At 46.6% G+C, this 17,509-nt stretch overlaps 1 protein-coding gene across 1 annotated transcript; it reads right to left on the bottom strand.

Annotated features, from left to right (window-relative positions):
• Positions 1-390: 390 nt before the first annotated feature.
• Positions 391-17,366, bottom strand: LOC122405125 (putative aminopeptidase W07G4.4). Its single transcript, XM_043409638.1, has 8 exons — positions 17,350-17,366; positions 14,869-15,150; positions 11,692-11,800; positions 6,838-6,985; positions 4,526-4,878; positions 3,362-3,640; positions 1,567-1,806; positions 391-834 (listed from the first exon to the last, which is right to left on the bottom strand). The coding sequence occupies exons 1-8, from the start codon at positions 17,364-17,366 to the stop codon at positions 391-393; spliced, it is 1,872 nt and encodes a 623-aa protein (XP_043265573.1).
• Positions 17,367-17,509: the final 143 nt, after the last annotated feature.

Raw genomic sequence — 17,509 nt, 5'->3', positions numbered from 1 at the left:
AATTCTGAGTGCCGACAAAATAGACACCCCATAGCGTTAATATCTGTTGGTAAGCTGGAATCAGCAGAGTCCTTCCTTCTCAACCGCCAATAAAGCAACTCAAATTCTTCATTCGTTGGTCGATAACTCAGGAACGGGATATTGCACGTCAATTTCTAAGGGGTCGTTGTAAGAGAAAGACTTTTCTCTTCAATTTCATTCTGAAACGAAACTTAGATAAAATTACAATACTTCGTACAGTCGTTTGAAGTCAGAGAATTGTCGCGAATAGATATACCCCGGGTTCTATTCTCGTAGGCAGCAAAGTAAAAGCTAAATATAAAATTGTACCAAAATCCGAGCTCTCTCTTACGTCTCTTTATTTTCAATATACCATACAACGTTGCGTTCTCAGCATACGTTCCTTTGAACGTTCGGTTTGCATATCGGTTCGACGACTGTCACCGGCTCGGCGCCACACGGTGGACAGTTGGACGGCACAATGCAGGGTGGACAGGGTGGAGGTTGATAACAGTTCGGTAAACAACAGGGATCGCACGGGGGACAACAGGAACAGGTTCCTGGTGCGCAAGGGACCTTGACCTCGCACGGGACGGGGCAAGGTGGGCATGGTTGGCAAGGTTGCAGACACACTGGCTTGCAGTCCACTTCGCAGACATATTGCATCTCAAAGGGCAGGTCGTTTCGGACCGTCAGGCACTTGCCTTGAATGAGGTAGCAGTAGGACAGTGCCAAAACGGGGTTGCCGCTGTAGGGTAGGTGGTGTGGTTTCGGTAGATGGCCGCATATGTCTATGTGCGTGTATTTTAAGGGGGAACAGCTACAGGCTCCGTGCTGAAATCGATACGAGGGGGATGAGAAAGTGAACTGGTCGGGGAACGGGAGAGGGAGGCCGGGTAAACGAGGCTTTAAACGTCATTGTAATGGAAAAGCTTTTTAATCTATCATTAACGCCTCCTCGCGGTACTTGTACTAAACTGATCGTCCATAAAAAATTCATCGTTCTTCCATTTGGGGGGTGGAGGAAATATGTTGACTTCCGCGGAAACAGAAGCTATGTAACACGTGAGTGGTATCTTGGTGTAATATCGGGTTATTCGGGAAGTCGTGGAAAAGAAATACTTTATTTCTGGTATGCACCATTCTTGACGATTACTTTTTGCTATCCGTTCGGTTGCTTAACGATTCCTACTTAGTAATAGAATAGAATATTGGCTGAGAACAGTTACAGTATCGATTCATCTTTCCTATTCGCTATAAATTCACTGTGGACGTATGCGCTTAACGCGTTAAAGTTTGATCCGTCAACGTGTGGGAGGCAGGGACGAAACTACGTTCGATCGAGCATAAATTTCAAGGCCCCGCGATTCCTCGACGTCATGTAAGCGAAGCCAGTTTGGCCAGCGTCAAAACTGGAGCACCTGTTGACAGAATGGGAAAGTCGCCAGCGCTACCCGCAACGTCCAAGCGACGGTTCGCTCTGGCGTTTCCAAGCGCAGCGCCACAAGTCATCAAGCTTGCACGGCAAAGGGAGCAAAAACAATGAATTAAAAATTTACGGCGTACATTGTCCAGCCCGGACGCCAGGATCAGAAAAGCCGACGGTCCTTGATGGCCTCTTTCCGTACCCGTGCACAGTTTGTCCTGCGCTTGGAGGACGTCGTCGCCTTCCGTCAGACCTTCGTGGAACCGGAAGTCCTCCCTGCGTATCCTCGATATCTCGAATGGGTCGCCCATCGTCTCGCCAGAGGCCTGAAGCTTCTCCGCGTTGCTCACTAAACGCGCCACGGCATTGTCCATGGCGATCTGAAAATGGCGGTCGTTCGTTTTAACAGAACAAAATTGTTTTGATGCATCGTGTTATTGCGTGGGTTTTTTGTCGGTCAGTAAAACGGGGGGAAAAATAGAGTGCAATTAAGGGTTAGTCGTTGAGCAGAGTTCGTTCCTTTCGTCGATGTCCACTTCCCCGATCGTTGGTGACGTTATCTAGCTATCTTTTCTCTCAGAGCATCGCTAACAGCGATTCACTGTGCTTCTTTTCCTTAATTCCAGCGAAACTTATTATCCTTCTCGTCTCTCGTCTCGTACAGAGACTCCTTAGCCCCTGCGTCCCTGGTCTTCGCTGTCGGCTTTGAAGCGAACAATACGGGAGATCGATAGCGAAACAAACGTGGATCGAAGAGATGAGAGATAGACCAGTAGAGTAATTGAGTGATGCGATCATGAACAGCCAGTTGATTTGGTGCCGTGTATAGTAAGCGAGCAATCAGCTCGGAGCCCTGAGCAGTTTGAATCTCGGCTACCAGGCTCGGTCGAAGCGCTGTATCATCAATCGTGTTGCATTATCGTTAACATCGGTTCTAAGTGCACTCATTGTTCTATTAAAATCTCCGTATCACGAGCCATCTATCACCCTGACGATAGTGGAGAATCTTCTCCTTTGAATTTATTCGATTCTTCGAAACTCAGGTCGGAATAAAGACTTCATTATTACAGCTTATAAAAACAAACTTAGCAAATCTAGAAATACAGAAAAAGATGATTATATTTGTATGGATTCCAAGCCATACCAGTATCAAGGGAAATGAAAAAGCGGACACATTAGCGAACAAAAAGACAAGAACTGCAGATAGTAATCTACACCCCATAAGACTAGATGACATTAATAGGCACATAAAACAAATCCTAACCCAGAAATGGCAAGACGAATGGAACACAACAACTACACAGCTAAAACTAATAAAACCAACGGTGGAAAAATGGGAAATAAAAACCACACTAAACAGAAAAGAAAAAACAATACTAACAAGACTCAGGATAGGACATACACAACTAACCCATAACCATTTATTCGAGAAACAAGAACCGCCAAAATGCCCGATATGTAAAATATCAATATCAATCAAACACATAATAGAAGAATGCCCCACCTACAACAGACTGATGAACAGGTTACACATAAAAAGGTCACTACAGCAAGCACTAAACAACGATATAAACAATATAAGAAAAATACTGACATTTTGCAAAAAAACGAATATAACACAGAAAATATAAAGGAGAAAGAAAATAACAAGACAACATAGGAAGAACAATAAAACAAGGATTAACTAAACCATACACAACAGCCAAAGACCAAGCAGTCGGTGCTGTTCCAAAATTAATAGACTTCATATAGACGAGACTCAAAAACAGGAGGTTTCACCCTCGAAATGAGAATCTCCAATTAATTACACACCCACTGGTCACTTAAGCAGGAGACATAAACATTTAAGACGCGGGGGGCGATCGTTCCGAGTATCCCTAACGCGGTAGTTTCCGTCGAACCGGAACGATGGAACTTTTAAACGCTCGAACTTACCGAGTATCCTCGACCAGCGGTGAGCACCGCGTGGGTGGTTAGCGTCGCGACGGTGAATATGTGGGGATTGACCGAGCACAGGGCCATTTCTTTGACGTGGCAGAGGGCGTCGGCCATCGCCATCCGGCCCTCGGCGTCCGTATTCCCGACACGTACTCTGACGCCGGATTTCGCCGTGATCACCTCGTCGGAAACGTAAGAATTCTCGCCGATGCTGTTCCTCACCACGCACAAAGCCGCCACCGCTTTAACCGTCGGCGGCTGCAGTAAATTCACCACCTGCGAGCAAGGAAGGAAGGCGATTTTCTTTCTTGGCCCGCCCGCGGACAACGAGACGATTAACCGCGGTCCCGACAGCAGCCGCGCGCTCCATCACGACCCACGGACTCCATTTCTTTTTCCCCCCACCGTGTTCTCTCTATCACCCCCTTCGTTTCCAACCCTTGCAACCCGGCAGCGTAGCTGGGGGACACACAGCCCCCGGTACACGGGCTCTGAATTACCGGTGTCAACGGCACACCGGAGTCCCGGAGCACTAACCGTGTTCACGGTAGCTTAACTCCGACGCTGGTTTCTATGCGATAAAGGAACGTTTGAACCCGCGCCGAGTAACACGAACCATTATTGCACAAATATAACGAAGTTACCCCGGTCAATCGAAGATAATACCGTGCAGCTACAGAATTTGATATACCCTGAAAGCCGGAGTTAAATTATGGGCTCGATCAACGATGACGAAACTCCGCCGCGGGAACCGTGGCTGTAATCGCATCGATTAAATTTCGATATTAATCGTCGTGAAATGAAACGCACGATTTCAATTAAATCTGTACCATTGTTACGCGTTACGCGTTACCGCTGTGCTGTTGCGGGGTCTATTAAACGATCGGATAACTTTGTCGATACGCGTTCTCGTGGATGGTAAATACGAGGTCGGATCGAAAAGCTTCCGCGATCGTCGCCAGGGGTATTCGTTTTTTACTGTCTTTTTAGCGAAGTAGCTCGACAAATATTTAACGACATTCCTCCTATTAAGAGAAACTGGTCCAGGGGTGCGTGTATAATTAAAAAATGGAATCGAAGAAAGTAGATGGCGACGCAGAATGCTTAATAGACGTATAATGGCATTGCTGGAGGATGGCGACGTCTGTGATATTAAAGTACCTGCATGAATCCAGCGCACGCCGCCGCCCCACATTTGTCCCTCGACATGCCAAACATTGTGCCCTGGATTTTGAGGTCAACGCCGCCGGTGTCGTAAGTGACACCCTTTCCCACGAGCATAACCGTCTCCAGAACGCAGGCAGGATTAGGGGGCTCGTAGGTCAGGAAGATAATCCTGCCAGCGTGGCGGGGGATCATTGACGCGGCCCGATTCACGCACGCGAACAGAGGATACTCCTGCAACAGGGTATCCTGGTCGGATACCACCTGCATCGTCACGTTCGAACCGCAGAACAACTCGGCCAGGTACTCCTCCACCCTCGGCGGCGCCATTCTTTCCGGGTCCGCGCCACCTTCGAGCACAAGTTATTCATTAGTCAGACTTACAAATTAAATCCACCACTATCGGTAACTTTTACAATTGTTACTACTTTCTCTTGAGTGACAAAATACTCTTTTTCGTTCCCAAAATCATAATACTCGACTCAGTTACTGACACAAGTTTTAAAAATAGCTCAACGAGAAGATTTTGAGAAATAGCTCAAAAAACAATATTTGTTCGTTCGACGATCCGGTTGAAACATTCACGACTTATCTCGCGTAGCCTGTCGTTTTTCCCGCCATTGCTCGGCCACGGGAAAGCTTTCATCGAACGGTGATCACGACGCGGCAAGAAGGGCCGTAAAAACGTATTCAATCGAGAGGACACGGAAAATAAAGCGCGGCTCGGGCGTTCCTCCCGCTTTGAAACGTCTCCGATGGGCCGGGGCGATGGTTTCTTCGTCGTATGTCCGAGCAACGCCATCCTGCAAACTCTCGTTTCCCGGTAAAATAAGAAAAACGATAATGCGACGTACCAAGATGAGATCTAACGAGCGACGAGATTTTCGCTGAAATTTAAATTTACACGGAACAGCTGCGAGGAACGTTTCCCTGCACCGTGTGATCTATTTTTTATCTTTCTTTTTTCGTGTTAATTCTGTCGCGTAAAGGGACCTTCAGTATCATATTTAAACTAATTACAGTCGTCGGGCAGAATCGCGTTGTGTTCCAGCGGGAACCGTCCTTGTGCAACAAACTTGTGGAAGAAACATAATCCCTTTATATCGTCGAACGAGCACGCGTCTGGCCACGGGCAGACGTTTTCCCTTTAATATCCCTCTTCTCGCGTGCGTTCCATTAGAAAGGATCAGCGTTGCTACTTTTCACGCTTTAATTATCCTCAACGCCGTTTCACATTAATAAAAGCTTCGAAACTGCGCGCGGTACGAGTCTCCCGGGATCCACTTTTCGTTATTCGTTCTTTCGAACTTTCAAAGCGTAAATCTTGAATTCGTTTCTCACCCACGCGTAAATTGTCTCTGAAATACGATCCACGCGCTATTTTATTGTCAATTAAATCCGCGAATTATATAAGGTGAAGTTAAACGATCCTCACCGCAATGTCTGTGAAATTACTTTCCTCGATTAAAAGTGTTAAAAGGGAGCTCGAGGTTTGAGAAGCCCCGTACAATTGTTTCTCGCGTTCCACGCGCATCGAGGCCACGTGCATTCACGAACTGGCGAAAAGCGCATCGTCGACGAAATAAGGAAATCCACAGGCCGAATGCGTACTGTACGCAACTTTTTCTCTCTTAATTAAACGCCCGAGATTCTTGAGGAAACACGCGACCGGGCCGAGCGGAAATTTACATTCCCCCGCTGTCCGCGGATCGCGCAGAAATGTCAAACTCTCCGCCGTGCCGGAAAAAGAATTCGGACGACGACTCCGCGGGGGAATCGTCCGTCGCGAAATTACGCGAGACACGGAATTCCGCGGTCGGGGCAAAAATTCGCCTAACGATTTGCTCCCCGAGACCCTCGAATATTAAAACAGCGACTCAATTTCTGCGCATTAACGCTTATTGAGCGCACCGTTTCGCGCGACAACGAAAGTTTCGTCGTCGGATTGTTTCTTCGCGTCCGAACGGAGGCAAATATAAACGCCGTAAAACACCCTCCTTTCGACGTCGAACAGAAGTACGCGAAAGATCGTCCGCGAGTTGCGGAACAAACCACTTTTCGGGGAAGTTGCGTGGAAGGGACGCTCGGTCGACATCGGTCCGAATCAAAGTTTCGAGTGCCTGCGTTTAGGACCGTTTCGCCGAAAGCCAGGAGGTGTCTGAGTTCACGCTCGACGAGCCGCGGGCGAGTTTTCTCCTCGACGGTGTCCCAGTTCGCCGCGGCTGGTCCGCGAAACGGAAGTCGGCGGCCATTCTTCGGGGATTCCGCTCGATAAAGCAACAGGAATCTAGGCTCTGAGAATGACTCACCGATATCCCTCGCCACGTATCTTCCGCTCTCGAGCGCCGAGGCCAACTTCACGATACCCTGAAGCTTCTTGCTGCAGATCGGACTCCAGACGGCCAGCTGACACGCCTTGTAGCAACGATCCGGGCATATCTCTCGCACCTCCAGCGGCTGGACGGACAGAGAACGTTTCAATGGAACCAGAATATTAACAATTTACGGGAACGGTACGATTTCTATCGGGGAAACTACGGAGTGCCTCGTGAGATGTGTAACATTCTGAGTATCCACAGAACTTTCCAAATATTGGAGGTCACAATTTAAGAAACAACCTGTACCTACTTCAAAGAACAGGCTATATCTATATCGTCCTGGTGATTCTGTACTTATGAGGTATATTAATACCAAAAATAACGGCCCCGTTTCACGAAGCAATCTGTACGGCTTTGAGGGCGCGCCTCCCGTCGTATTTTCTCTATTAAACGGAAAGGAACCGCCGTTAATTAAAGCAGAAAAATCGATCCCACAAAATGCACCTGTCTCGGGTTAAACGCGAACGTAAGGTTGAATTTAGCCCCGCGGGGGACAGGAGAAAAGCACGAAGGGCATCGAGTATGACACCGGTACCGTCGGAATATTTCACGAGCCCCGGAGATCAGGTTTTTCCCCGGTTTCTACACGTATCGCGTTCATTCGTAGCGAGCAACGCAGCTCCTTAGCGACTTTGTTCCATCGTACAGAAAATATTAAAGCGGATAATCCTCTTACTGGATTACCGGAAGACGTATGTTTCGTTCGAAAGTCCACGCTCGAATTAATCCCTTTAATAATTTACCCGGCTTATCGGGAGTCACTGTTTCCCCTTTCGTTTTTTTATTTTCTTGGAGATCGAAACGCCGCGACGCTTGGTCGTTTCTTTCTCGTTCTTCGTTCGTTTTTTCGCGCGAGCAGGTTACTTCGAGACACCGAAAACGGCTCGTTTCTCAGTTTGAAGACGGGCTGTCTTCGTTATCCGAACGCTAGGCATAGTTTCGCATTAATGTATTCGCTGCTCGTATCGGAGGCGCGGTATAGATACCCGCTGCCTCGATAGCTATTATTTCGAAGTAGGTGAATAGTTCAGCGTCGTATATGTATAGCGGTATCGCATGGAGGCCTGGAATCGCGGGAAACGTTTTGTAGCAGTTTAGCGCGGCGACAATGCGTCCTGCGCTAATAAGTATCTCGAGCGATTTTCGTGGATCGTTCCCCGGCTCAACGCGAAAACGAAGAAACAGGCATAGAATTTTTCGGGGTTTTTTCTCAGAGGCGAGATTGCAACTTTTATTTGGGGCGAAGATCCGTTTTTTCGGAGTGTCTGTGCGAAAAGGGATCGAAAAATCCTTTACCACTCTGCAATTCGAAGCTTCGTTGCGGAGATATAAGCAATCAAAGTTTGCCCAAGCACGCGCCATTTGCTTTCCAATCAGCTGACCGCGCAATGGCGTACTAAAAAAACTTCAAGTGCCTCGATCACGACTTTTTGATTCATATTTGCACGGAGAATCGACGATTTTATTAGCTATCTGTTACTCGAATAGCTTCGATTCAAGTGATAGATTCCTGTTTTTGCGGAGCAAGAATTTTATTCTTTGTCTAAGCGGGGGACGTGTTTTTCCGGGATTAATTACTGATAAATTGAGATCCACTGCCCAGCTAGATTCCAGGTTCACATATTTTAGAATCGTTGGAATCTCGGTAGTAAGAACGAGTAAATCAGAAAATACTGAATCCAAGATTTCCGTGAAATCATTTCGCCGAACAATCGTCGGACGAATAAAGCTCGTTAATCGCAGTAATAACGCAGCGTTCCGTGAGCGCAACTGGAAATACCCGCAGCACCGCGGTCCTTGGGAAACCAATATCTCCGCCGATTATTGCCGACGTAACCAAGAGCCCAGCCCCAGACATCCGGGCCGACTCTGTCTCGGGCGAACATTTAACGAAACGTCGGTGAATGCGCGTCACCCTCAATAATAACGCGCCCGAGCCTCGAGGAGCAAAAAATAGAGCGAAACAATATTTCGTGCAACATCCATTTGGAAGGCAGACAAGTTAGAGGAGTGGCGAAACCGGGGACGAGAAATCCCTGGAAATAAAAGGTGGAGACAAAACGACGCAGTGATCTTCCCTAGAATGGCGGTAGACTCTATTATCAGGATGCTCAATTACTTATTTCACTAGTTCTCGGTCTTCCAATTCAAATCGATATTTCTACGTGTGTCACTGTATATTCATGAGAGTGGTATCGATGGATCGACGAGGTTTCCCCGGTGAAAATGAGTCCAAACACGACTATATTTGGAATATTCATTATTTCACGTATTTGAATTTTTCTAGAATTTTGGGTTCTCACTTAAGCGGGGTGTAATTATAAGTAACGCGAATGGGGTCGTGTTTAGACTCATTTTCATCGGAGGAACCTCACCAATCTACCGATGGTGGTAATTTACTTCTAACGCGAAGTTGTTCGAATAATGTCTGAATCTCGTGTCTCGGTTCCCGTCGCGAAACAGGAGGAAATAAAAAGGGTTACCTCCCGATGTCGAACGAAAGCGACGTCGAGAAGTTAGGGGTGTCGGACGGGAACGAAAGTGACAGAAGAGAGCGACTGACGGAGCGAACGGAAGCTCGCTGGGGACGCACGAGGCGAAACGAAGGAGGCGACGCTCCCGACGGCGTTCCGATTACGCGTCGTCGGAATTCCGTGGGCGTCTTCCGGTATTTGGAAAACGATGGCCCGCATTTGCGAGACCCGTCAGAGGCGCAGGGTTCGAACGACGGGGGAGTAGGAAGCGCCCGGCGAAAGAACGAACGAGCCCCGACATCGACGTCTCGGAACACAGACTCGGGGGGCCAGGGCCTCGAGTATTTCGCTAATTAGGTCGCCCCGCCGACCGTCAGGATTTAGGAACGCGAAGCATCTGCTACTCTTGGCAAGACGGAACGCCCTGCAGCCCTCGCCTAACCTCCCCTCCTATCTTCATCCCTCTTACGATGCTGTTCATCGTGGAAAAGGCACGCGCGCCTTCCTCCCTTGATCCTTCTCGTGCACCGGGGCTGGAGGGGGGCTTAAAGTTACAGCCCCGAAGCACGCGGAGACGAGCTTCGTGTCGAAGATAAGGGATGAAAGTCTCGTGGAATGTTCCTCGAACGGTAGCGAGGGGGGTGTGTTGCCGGGAGTACGTTCACCGGGCGCTGGGAGCTTATTGAGAAATCGTTGATCATCTCGAGTGGAGGGAGATCCCGATGCTTTCCGCGGAAGGCATTTTGGTTCTGTTATTAGGTACCATGGAATTAGAATAAGGAGGGTGGGTATCTTCGGAGGTATTCGTTGCTCGGTGGTGCTCTCGGGCGAGCGACGCCGGGGCGAAACTTTCCGCCTCAATTTTAACGGAGTTTTGGATTTTCGTGCGAATCTCGCTCGCTTTATTGGTTTCTCTCGGTCGAACTGCTAAAGATACGGCGAGAATTTCGGCGTCGAAGAGTAGAAATTTTAGTGGTTCTACTCGACGAAACGAACCTCACCGTCAACTTCTAACGGAGTTTGTCGAAGACGCCGATGACCAATGGGCGGTCGAAATCGTCCGGGTCTCTGCTCGTAAGACACACTTATCCATCAGCGGCAGGTTGTCCCGGCGCTGGCGTTGACAGGTGTTGTTTAATGGCTCTGTTGACCGCGCGTTCCCTCGCTGATACCTGTCACCCGCCGCTGTTTACTCAAAATGTCGTCGAACCGGGCAACGCACGGGGACTTGGTTCGTCCCGATAACCGACTTCCGCCGCGAAAACATTCGGATCAGAACCGGGGGAGAAACGGAGGGACCGAGCGCGAGTTCAGGTCGATATTAAAGCGTCCGGAACGACTCGAACCATCTGCGATTCTCGAAACTGTGTTAAGGGGATGTACCACGCCGAGAGTTTCAAAAATTCGAGCTTTGTTCGTCTTTATTTTTTAACACGCAGAACACTTGACTCGACTTTCAGGTAGATAGAAAATACGACGATAAATATTACTTATTTCGAGGGGGTAAATGTTTGTATAAGTAAATATATTTTTATAGCCAGGATATCGATGTTACAGTGACGTATTTCGACATGAACCTTCGAACGACCCTTGCTATTTAATACGTTCCGGTCTGTAGATAGAAGCAAAGCGAGAATCGAGCTTTTTAACGGGATTGGTTTCTGCTTGGCAATTAACGTCGACCATCCAGGGTGTAACGAAGTGAATACGGAGCGTTCGCTTCGTGTCCGTTAAGTTCGGTCGTTTACCTTGAGACTAACGGAGCAGCTTGACCAAGAGTTTGCGAAGTATTACAGTTTCATGTAATGGGGTGATTCGAGAGCACGCTGACGTCATTAGTTATAGATTAAGAACACCACTGGCTATTCAGCCATGGCATAAGTTCGTCGTATTTAGGTCGATTGGGTGGAAACGGGTCTACTAATCAATCGGACACCCCACTGATGAAACATTCAATCTAAATACTTTTCCAAACGTAACCACCATCTTGTTATTTCATGAATTCAACCCTGTTATTGTAGTAGTCGTACTTGTTGCAATTATTGGTGATATATCGTGCTATTAACACTTTGACTGCCACGTCACCCATAAACTTACAAAAATAAATTTTAGATTACGCAGAAAATTGCACGGTTTTCGTCTGACAGTGAACGTGTTAATAGTTGCAGCTTCAGTTGTCGAACTTTAGTAGCAGTGCATGTTGCTAGTTCCATTATTATCGTGTTACAGTAGCAGTTGTCGCAACTGCTGCGTTTTGATACCGGTACTCTAAAAGCGCGAGAATTTTTGTACGCGTAAGTTGGATACTCACCACATAGAGGCCCTCGAGAGCGCCAAGCAGCGTGACGAGTTCGACGTTCTCAAAGCGGATGTCCGGCAGAAGCGCAAACAGCGGACATCTGACGCCAGCTTTCAATGCTCTGTCGGCAGAAATTCTTCGTTAGCAGCTGACATTTGCTCGTGGATGTCTATCGCGCGCGAAAATTCAACGGGAAGAATCGTATTTCCGGATCGAGACCAAAAGTAACACTAAAACTCTGCAACGTCCATTACGCGCGCCAAAAAAAAAACTACGGTACATCAATGTCCGTGTCAATGTCAATTTCGTGCACGAAACGAGAAAATTACGATCAATCTCAATATTCATCAATTCCGCAACCGAAATCAATCCCTGTCCTGGAACGAAAACACCTGGCATTAGCATTCGAATCGGCCGAACCATCAATTACTCGGATCGAAAAGGGAAAACATTGTCGAATTTATCTACGCGCGAACGACGAACGAAACAAACGCTCCAGTAACGAATCATATGCGCGCTTTACGAGCTAAAACCGTGGAAAGTCTCGCGATATAAACGGGATGTCCTTTCGGGAAACGGTTTTGACGTCTCGCTGGTGCCGTTAGCTCCACCGTCGTCGAGAGTTTGCGGCAGGTTACAACTTCTGAGAGACCTCGACAACTTTAATTGTAAGATTCTGAACAAAGAGACCCTCAAGGATGTCGTTCTTACAGAGTACCGCAAAGTAAAACTACTGGTTAGCTTCCACTGTCGGTTATGGAACGTCGTAGAAGTCAAAATCGTTATTGTCGTTGCTTTATCATAGGATCACTTAAGAGCAGGGAAATACTTTCGTACTTGGAATTGGTATACAAAGAATGATATACTGAAGAATTGTTAAATGGATCTTAAAGCTTTCACGGAACCTAGGACAATTTCTGAACGCAAACGCTGTAACCCAAACTGTCCATATCGTGATCGTGATCGTGCGCTATAAATAAAACAATATCCCATCCCAGAAGGAACTTATGGCTCAGCCATCCCTCCAGACACACTGTCTTCCCAGAGATCCTTTATTCGACGGTTGAAAAACCAACATCGCCAAATGTCGTTCAGAGTGAAGACCCGGAATCAAAAGACGCGACCGATATCGAGAAAGAAACGACGCGCACCGCGAAGCCGCGGAAAGTTATTCTTTCCTCTTCATTTCGCGGCGATATTGTGGCTGTCACCGACGCGAGTGTCGTCGACGTACGCTTGGAATCCCGTCTAAGATCACAATCCCGTTCAAGATCCCGTCTAGGGGCCCCCAAACTCCGTGGAATTTCATTTTTCAACCGAATTTCGCGTGAATCGGACACGCGCGACTCCGCTGGAATTTCTATTCTTCCGCTCGAGCGGCTCTGCCAGCCAAAACATCGCGTACGAAGCACTACAGCTTTCGTTATTGAAATTAAATAATGCTAAGGAACGGACTTAGTAAATTTCGAAAATTGAAAGAAGAAAATATCCTGAACTCTCCAAATTATTTTTCATTAAAATGGAATCTTTATGGGGATTGTTTGTTTGAAGTGGAAAATAGTTTTGTCATACGGGGCTTTGTTTACAAGAAACTCGACTTTAAAGAGCATGACTTGGAAATCAGCGCAAGTAGAAACAGTGAGTAATGGTGAGACGCGCCAAGCACTTCGTATTCACTCGCTCGCATACGCCAAAAATTTTACTCTACATTTTTGATCCATTTTTTTATCCCCATCCCGGAATCTCACAATTTTTTTTAAATTTAAATGAACATCACTTTACGTATCTTGGATTTAAACAGAAATTTTCAGGAGTTGCTAGCTTTGAACAATCCTGAAATCAATAGTTATATTTTATTATGAGTAATTACGAATAATTATTCTGTTTGTGTCGCGAAACGGGAGCCAGGCACGAACGCGAAACCTAATGGCGAATAAATATTTATCTATCGGTCTTAACGCGAGTCCATTTCAAATTTATTACCGAGCTCTCCACGGATCAACCTTGCTCCTCGCTATTATAAATAGACAGGCTCGATCTTCGGTTAAAAACCGATAGCTGCTATGAATCATTCAGGCACCCCTGAGCACGGTCAACCCTTCCTCGATTCGGGGTTAACTAATTCCGTGCATGTTCTTATAAATATTCAACGCCACGATTTATCTCCTCTTCGGCGGGCATCGATCATAGGCAAAGATTGAGGGAGCCACTAGCGAACGACAATGTCGAGGCATTCGACACCATCTTTGCTCTCTTTTTAATACCTCGCTGATCAAAACAATCTTAGAAACGCGTATCCTCCAATAAGTGCTCAATCTCAAAAAAATGTGGCGACAGAAGCCAGATTAGTGAATACACCGAGCACGAGCATCGTCGTTTTGAAGTTACAAACACACTCGTTATACTCTATTCACTTTCCTAGTTGGACGATTCACATGAGAATACCAGCTCGAGTTAAAAACAAATATCCAATTCGCTCTCAAACTATTTAATATTTGATCGATTTGTGTTAAAATTTGTTTGGAGTTTTTTCCAGTATTTCCGTGAAAAAGGACAATATTTCGCTATTCGAGAACTCGCGTGACTCGTTAGACGTTGGTTTGTTGGCGAATTCAGTTAACAACCCACCCCAGGAGGGTAGAGTGGGGGTGTGTTCGACGTCGCTCGCCCTTTTACGGAAAGCAAACATTTGGGCGACGTTAACACAACGAAGTTAACCGGCGTTATCAAACTGGCGAAATCTCCTTCGTTATTCGGCAAACAAGTAATCCGAGTTTCATCTAATGATCCCGCGCTCTGATCCCCTCCAATTAAGCCGTGCAATTAATAAGCAATTACGAGCGAATTAGCCACGGCTAATCTGTCCCCGATTTGTTTAAAGTTCTGCGGCTGGCGCGCGGATCGATCGTACCTTTTCGTTGATGAATAAACAATCGACCGTGGATGTAAACTTTTTGGATCTTTCGCGACTATTCCTGAACTCTCGGCGCGTTTAATATTTCCTCTCGAACGAGGCTCGAAAAAGACTGAATTATGAACGCGGAGGCAATATTATGGTGCACTTGAAATCGAATGCTACGTTAGGAATGTAAAATTGTATATCTTTAAAAATTTCTAGCTTGCGTTTACTTTTCGTTCGTAAATTACGATCGAGAAAATTAGTTTTTTTTCCAAACGATCTTATCGTACCTTTGGACTCCTTTGGTGGCCGCTTCGGCGAAGCTCCGTACGTCGTGGTAGTCCATGTTGAGCGGGCCAGTGGGACTGTAGATGAGCCTCTTGGCGGGTAGATTGATGGGCAAAACCGCCCCGATGATGCCCAGAGCGGAATCGATCTGTGCAGCGGCGTACAGCACCGTTTTAAAGGGTTCTGGCTCGTCGAACCCGGGGGCGCAACCCGACACTAGGATTATGCCGTCGTAGTCGCAGCTGCAGATGTTCAGCTCGATTTTCAGCTGACACGGCATCCATCTAAAACGGGGCACCGCGATACAGGTTAATCCTATTGTCCGTCGAAATAATTATTTGGCGAGGCGAGGTTCGTCTACGCGCGGATTCCCATAGACCTCCCTTCCGCTCGGCGGATTCGTTCAGGAAGATAGTCGGAGACGCGGGAGTTATGGTAACCGTAGTTTCTCTTCAAGATGCAAGGAGATTAACCCTTCACGCGATAGGATTTACCGCATGGTCTGAATTTCATTTAGCGTGGGTGTAGCGTTGGTGCAACGTTACAACCTTTGGTGTCTCAACCGGAGACTGATATAGAGTTAAGGGACAGCTGCTTGGAATATTAGGTTTAGGAGGAGGCGTCTGCGCGACCTGCTCGGTCCAACAGTGCTGTGGATCTAGCAGTTGATCCAGACGCGAAAGATCCGACTACTCGTTTCTACGAGGAGTCTTCAGAAAAGGCATTTAGCCTGGAATGTGTATAGTCGGTAGTGTGGCTGGAAATTTTGAAAAGCAGGTCAAGCTGAGTTAGAGCAACGCGACAGGTATATGCTGTAGATCTTAAAATACGATTTTCAGAATTGGGATTCACTCTAATATAATATTCCTGCTTCAATGCATACGCGTCGAGCCACTCTGTGGAAGAGAATGGGGAAACTGACACTTTGATATTAAATGTCTCGTAAACTATTAATCATCTGCACCAAAAATTGGGATCGTTAGCTTCAGTTTTACGAGCTCTATCATTATACAAAAGCTCGTCAAAAAGTTGGCATTACACTTTAGGATCCCTCCATGTCAGTCCTAGTATCGTTTCAAATTTTAAAGAGTTAGGTTTTAGTACGACGAGCCTGTCTGAGAGTACATAGTAAGATTAAATGGGGATGCAAGTATATTGCCAACTAGATATAAGAGTGTAAAGGTAACGGAATTACCGTGCAAAAAGCATTTCGCGGCGTAGCATTGACACGACCGTCGAGCAAAAAGGCGAAAGAAAGTCGGCGGGAACGATCGACATAGACGTTAAAACGATATCTTTTCCCCAACTTCGACTATTCGATACGAATCTCGCGAAACATAAATCCCGTGTATTTCCCGAGTAGTCGGGGATACAGTTCGCTAAGTGAGTGTTCGGTTGAAAGGATCTCTCCCAAAGATTTACCACGAAACACGCTACGAGTCGCGTACTTTTTTCTCGTCGCTTTGGAAACTTCCCGCGGTTGTTATTTTTTTTTCACGGATCCTCCAACCTTTCGAAACTTTTATACCCCGTGCCGCGCTATTCAAATATTACGAATGTCTAAAGGCGCTCGATCGGTGCACGCGATAAATTGAAAAGTTCGGATTGAGGTACTTTATCGAATATTTTACTTTATAATTCGAACGTTATCGTTTGAATGTCCTCATTGGAACAGCGTTTGTCTAATATTATTATTCGAATAGTCATGTCTGGATTTGATTTGGTTGATTCATCGACTATTATTCCTACGAATATACTTTGAATATTTAATACCCATTCGAATACTTAAATATTTATATCTTTGACTATTCCAATACAGAGAAATTCGCGAGCAGTCCTGGTCTTATCTCGAAATAGGAATTGGAGATTTTCATGTCCTCTGTCTAAATTTCAGCGAAGAAATTTCGCAAGGATGACTGCCTTTTAAAAAGAATTCCCGTTCGTTTCCGCGGAAGGAATCCCACGCGACAGGGTTAGACGTGTCCAGGATGACGTTGAAAGTTTTCCCGAGACATTTTCGCGGGCCGCGGAACAGCCTCGCACCCGAGGGGGCTCGCGACGTCCTTTTGTGCGTCGCAAGTTTGCCAGGCGGATCGGTCCCGCGGGCGGAAACATTAAATCGTGCCTCAGTTCGCCGTATTCGAAACATTTTTCTCTTCGCCGCCAATCACGGGCGAGATCTACCATCCTGGGAGCGTTCCTCAACAGAAGAGAGCTCGAGAAGTTTCAATTATGCATTGGGCGATTCCTCTGAAGCCAATACACGCCTAATTTTCAACGATAAACAAAAGATAATAATAAGAAATTACAGACATATCAAAATTTAACGATTATCTATTATTCGAATAATCGTTCACCCGATACTCTTATTATTGAAATGTTAAAATATGGTCGGTTTATATTATTTGAATCGATAGAAAATATTTCGACGAAATTTATGACAGTAGGCCACGTGGCTCGATCGCGGTTTCTAACACATTTACCTCGACTCCACTGCCATGATGGACTACACTGTGTCATCGACGTTGCGCCGGAAGACTCGCCTCTGCTTCCAGAGATCACCTTCTGCTCCGATTGCTGCCGGATCGAGTCGCGGGATCGGATATCCCAGCCGTATCTTCGTCGATCGCGATTGGAAAATCG

Source organism: Colletes gigas, unplaced genomic scaffold (assembly GCF_013123115.1).
Source record: "Colletes gigas isolate AHSC1104 unplaced genomic scaffold, ASM1312311v1 Colletes_gigas_Sc00004, whole genome shotgun sequence".
Lineage (NCBI taxonomy): Eukaryota > Metazoa > Arthropoda > Insecta > Hymenoptera > Colletidae > Colletes > Colletes gigas.
Note: the sequence above shows the minus strand (reverse complement) of the source record. Positions and strands in the feature narration are given on the sequence as shown.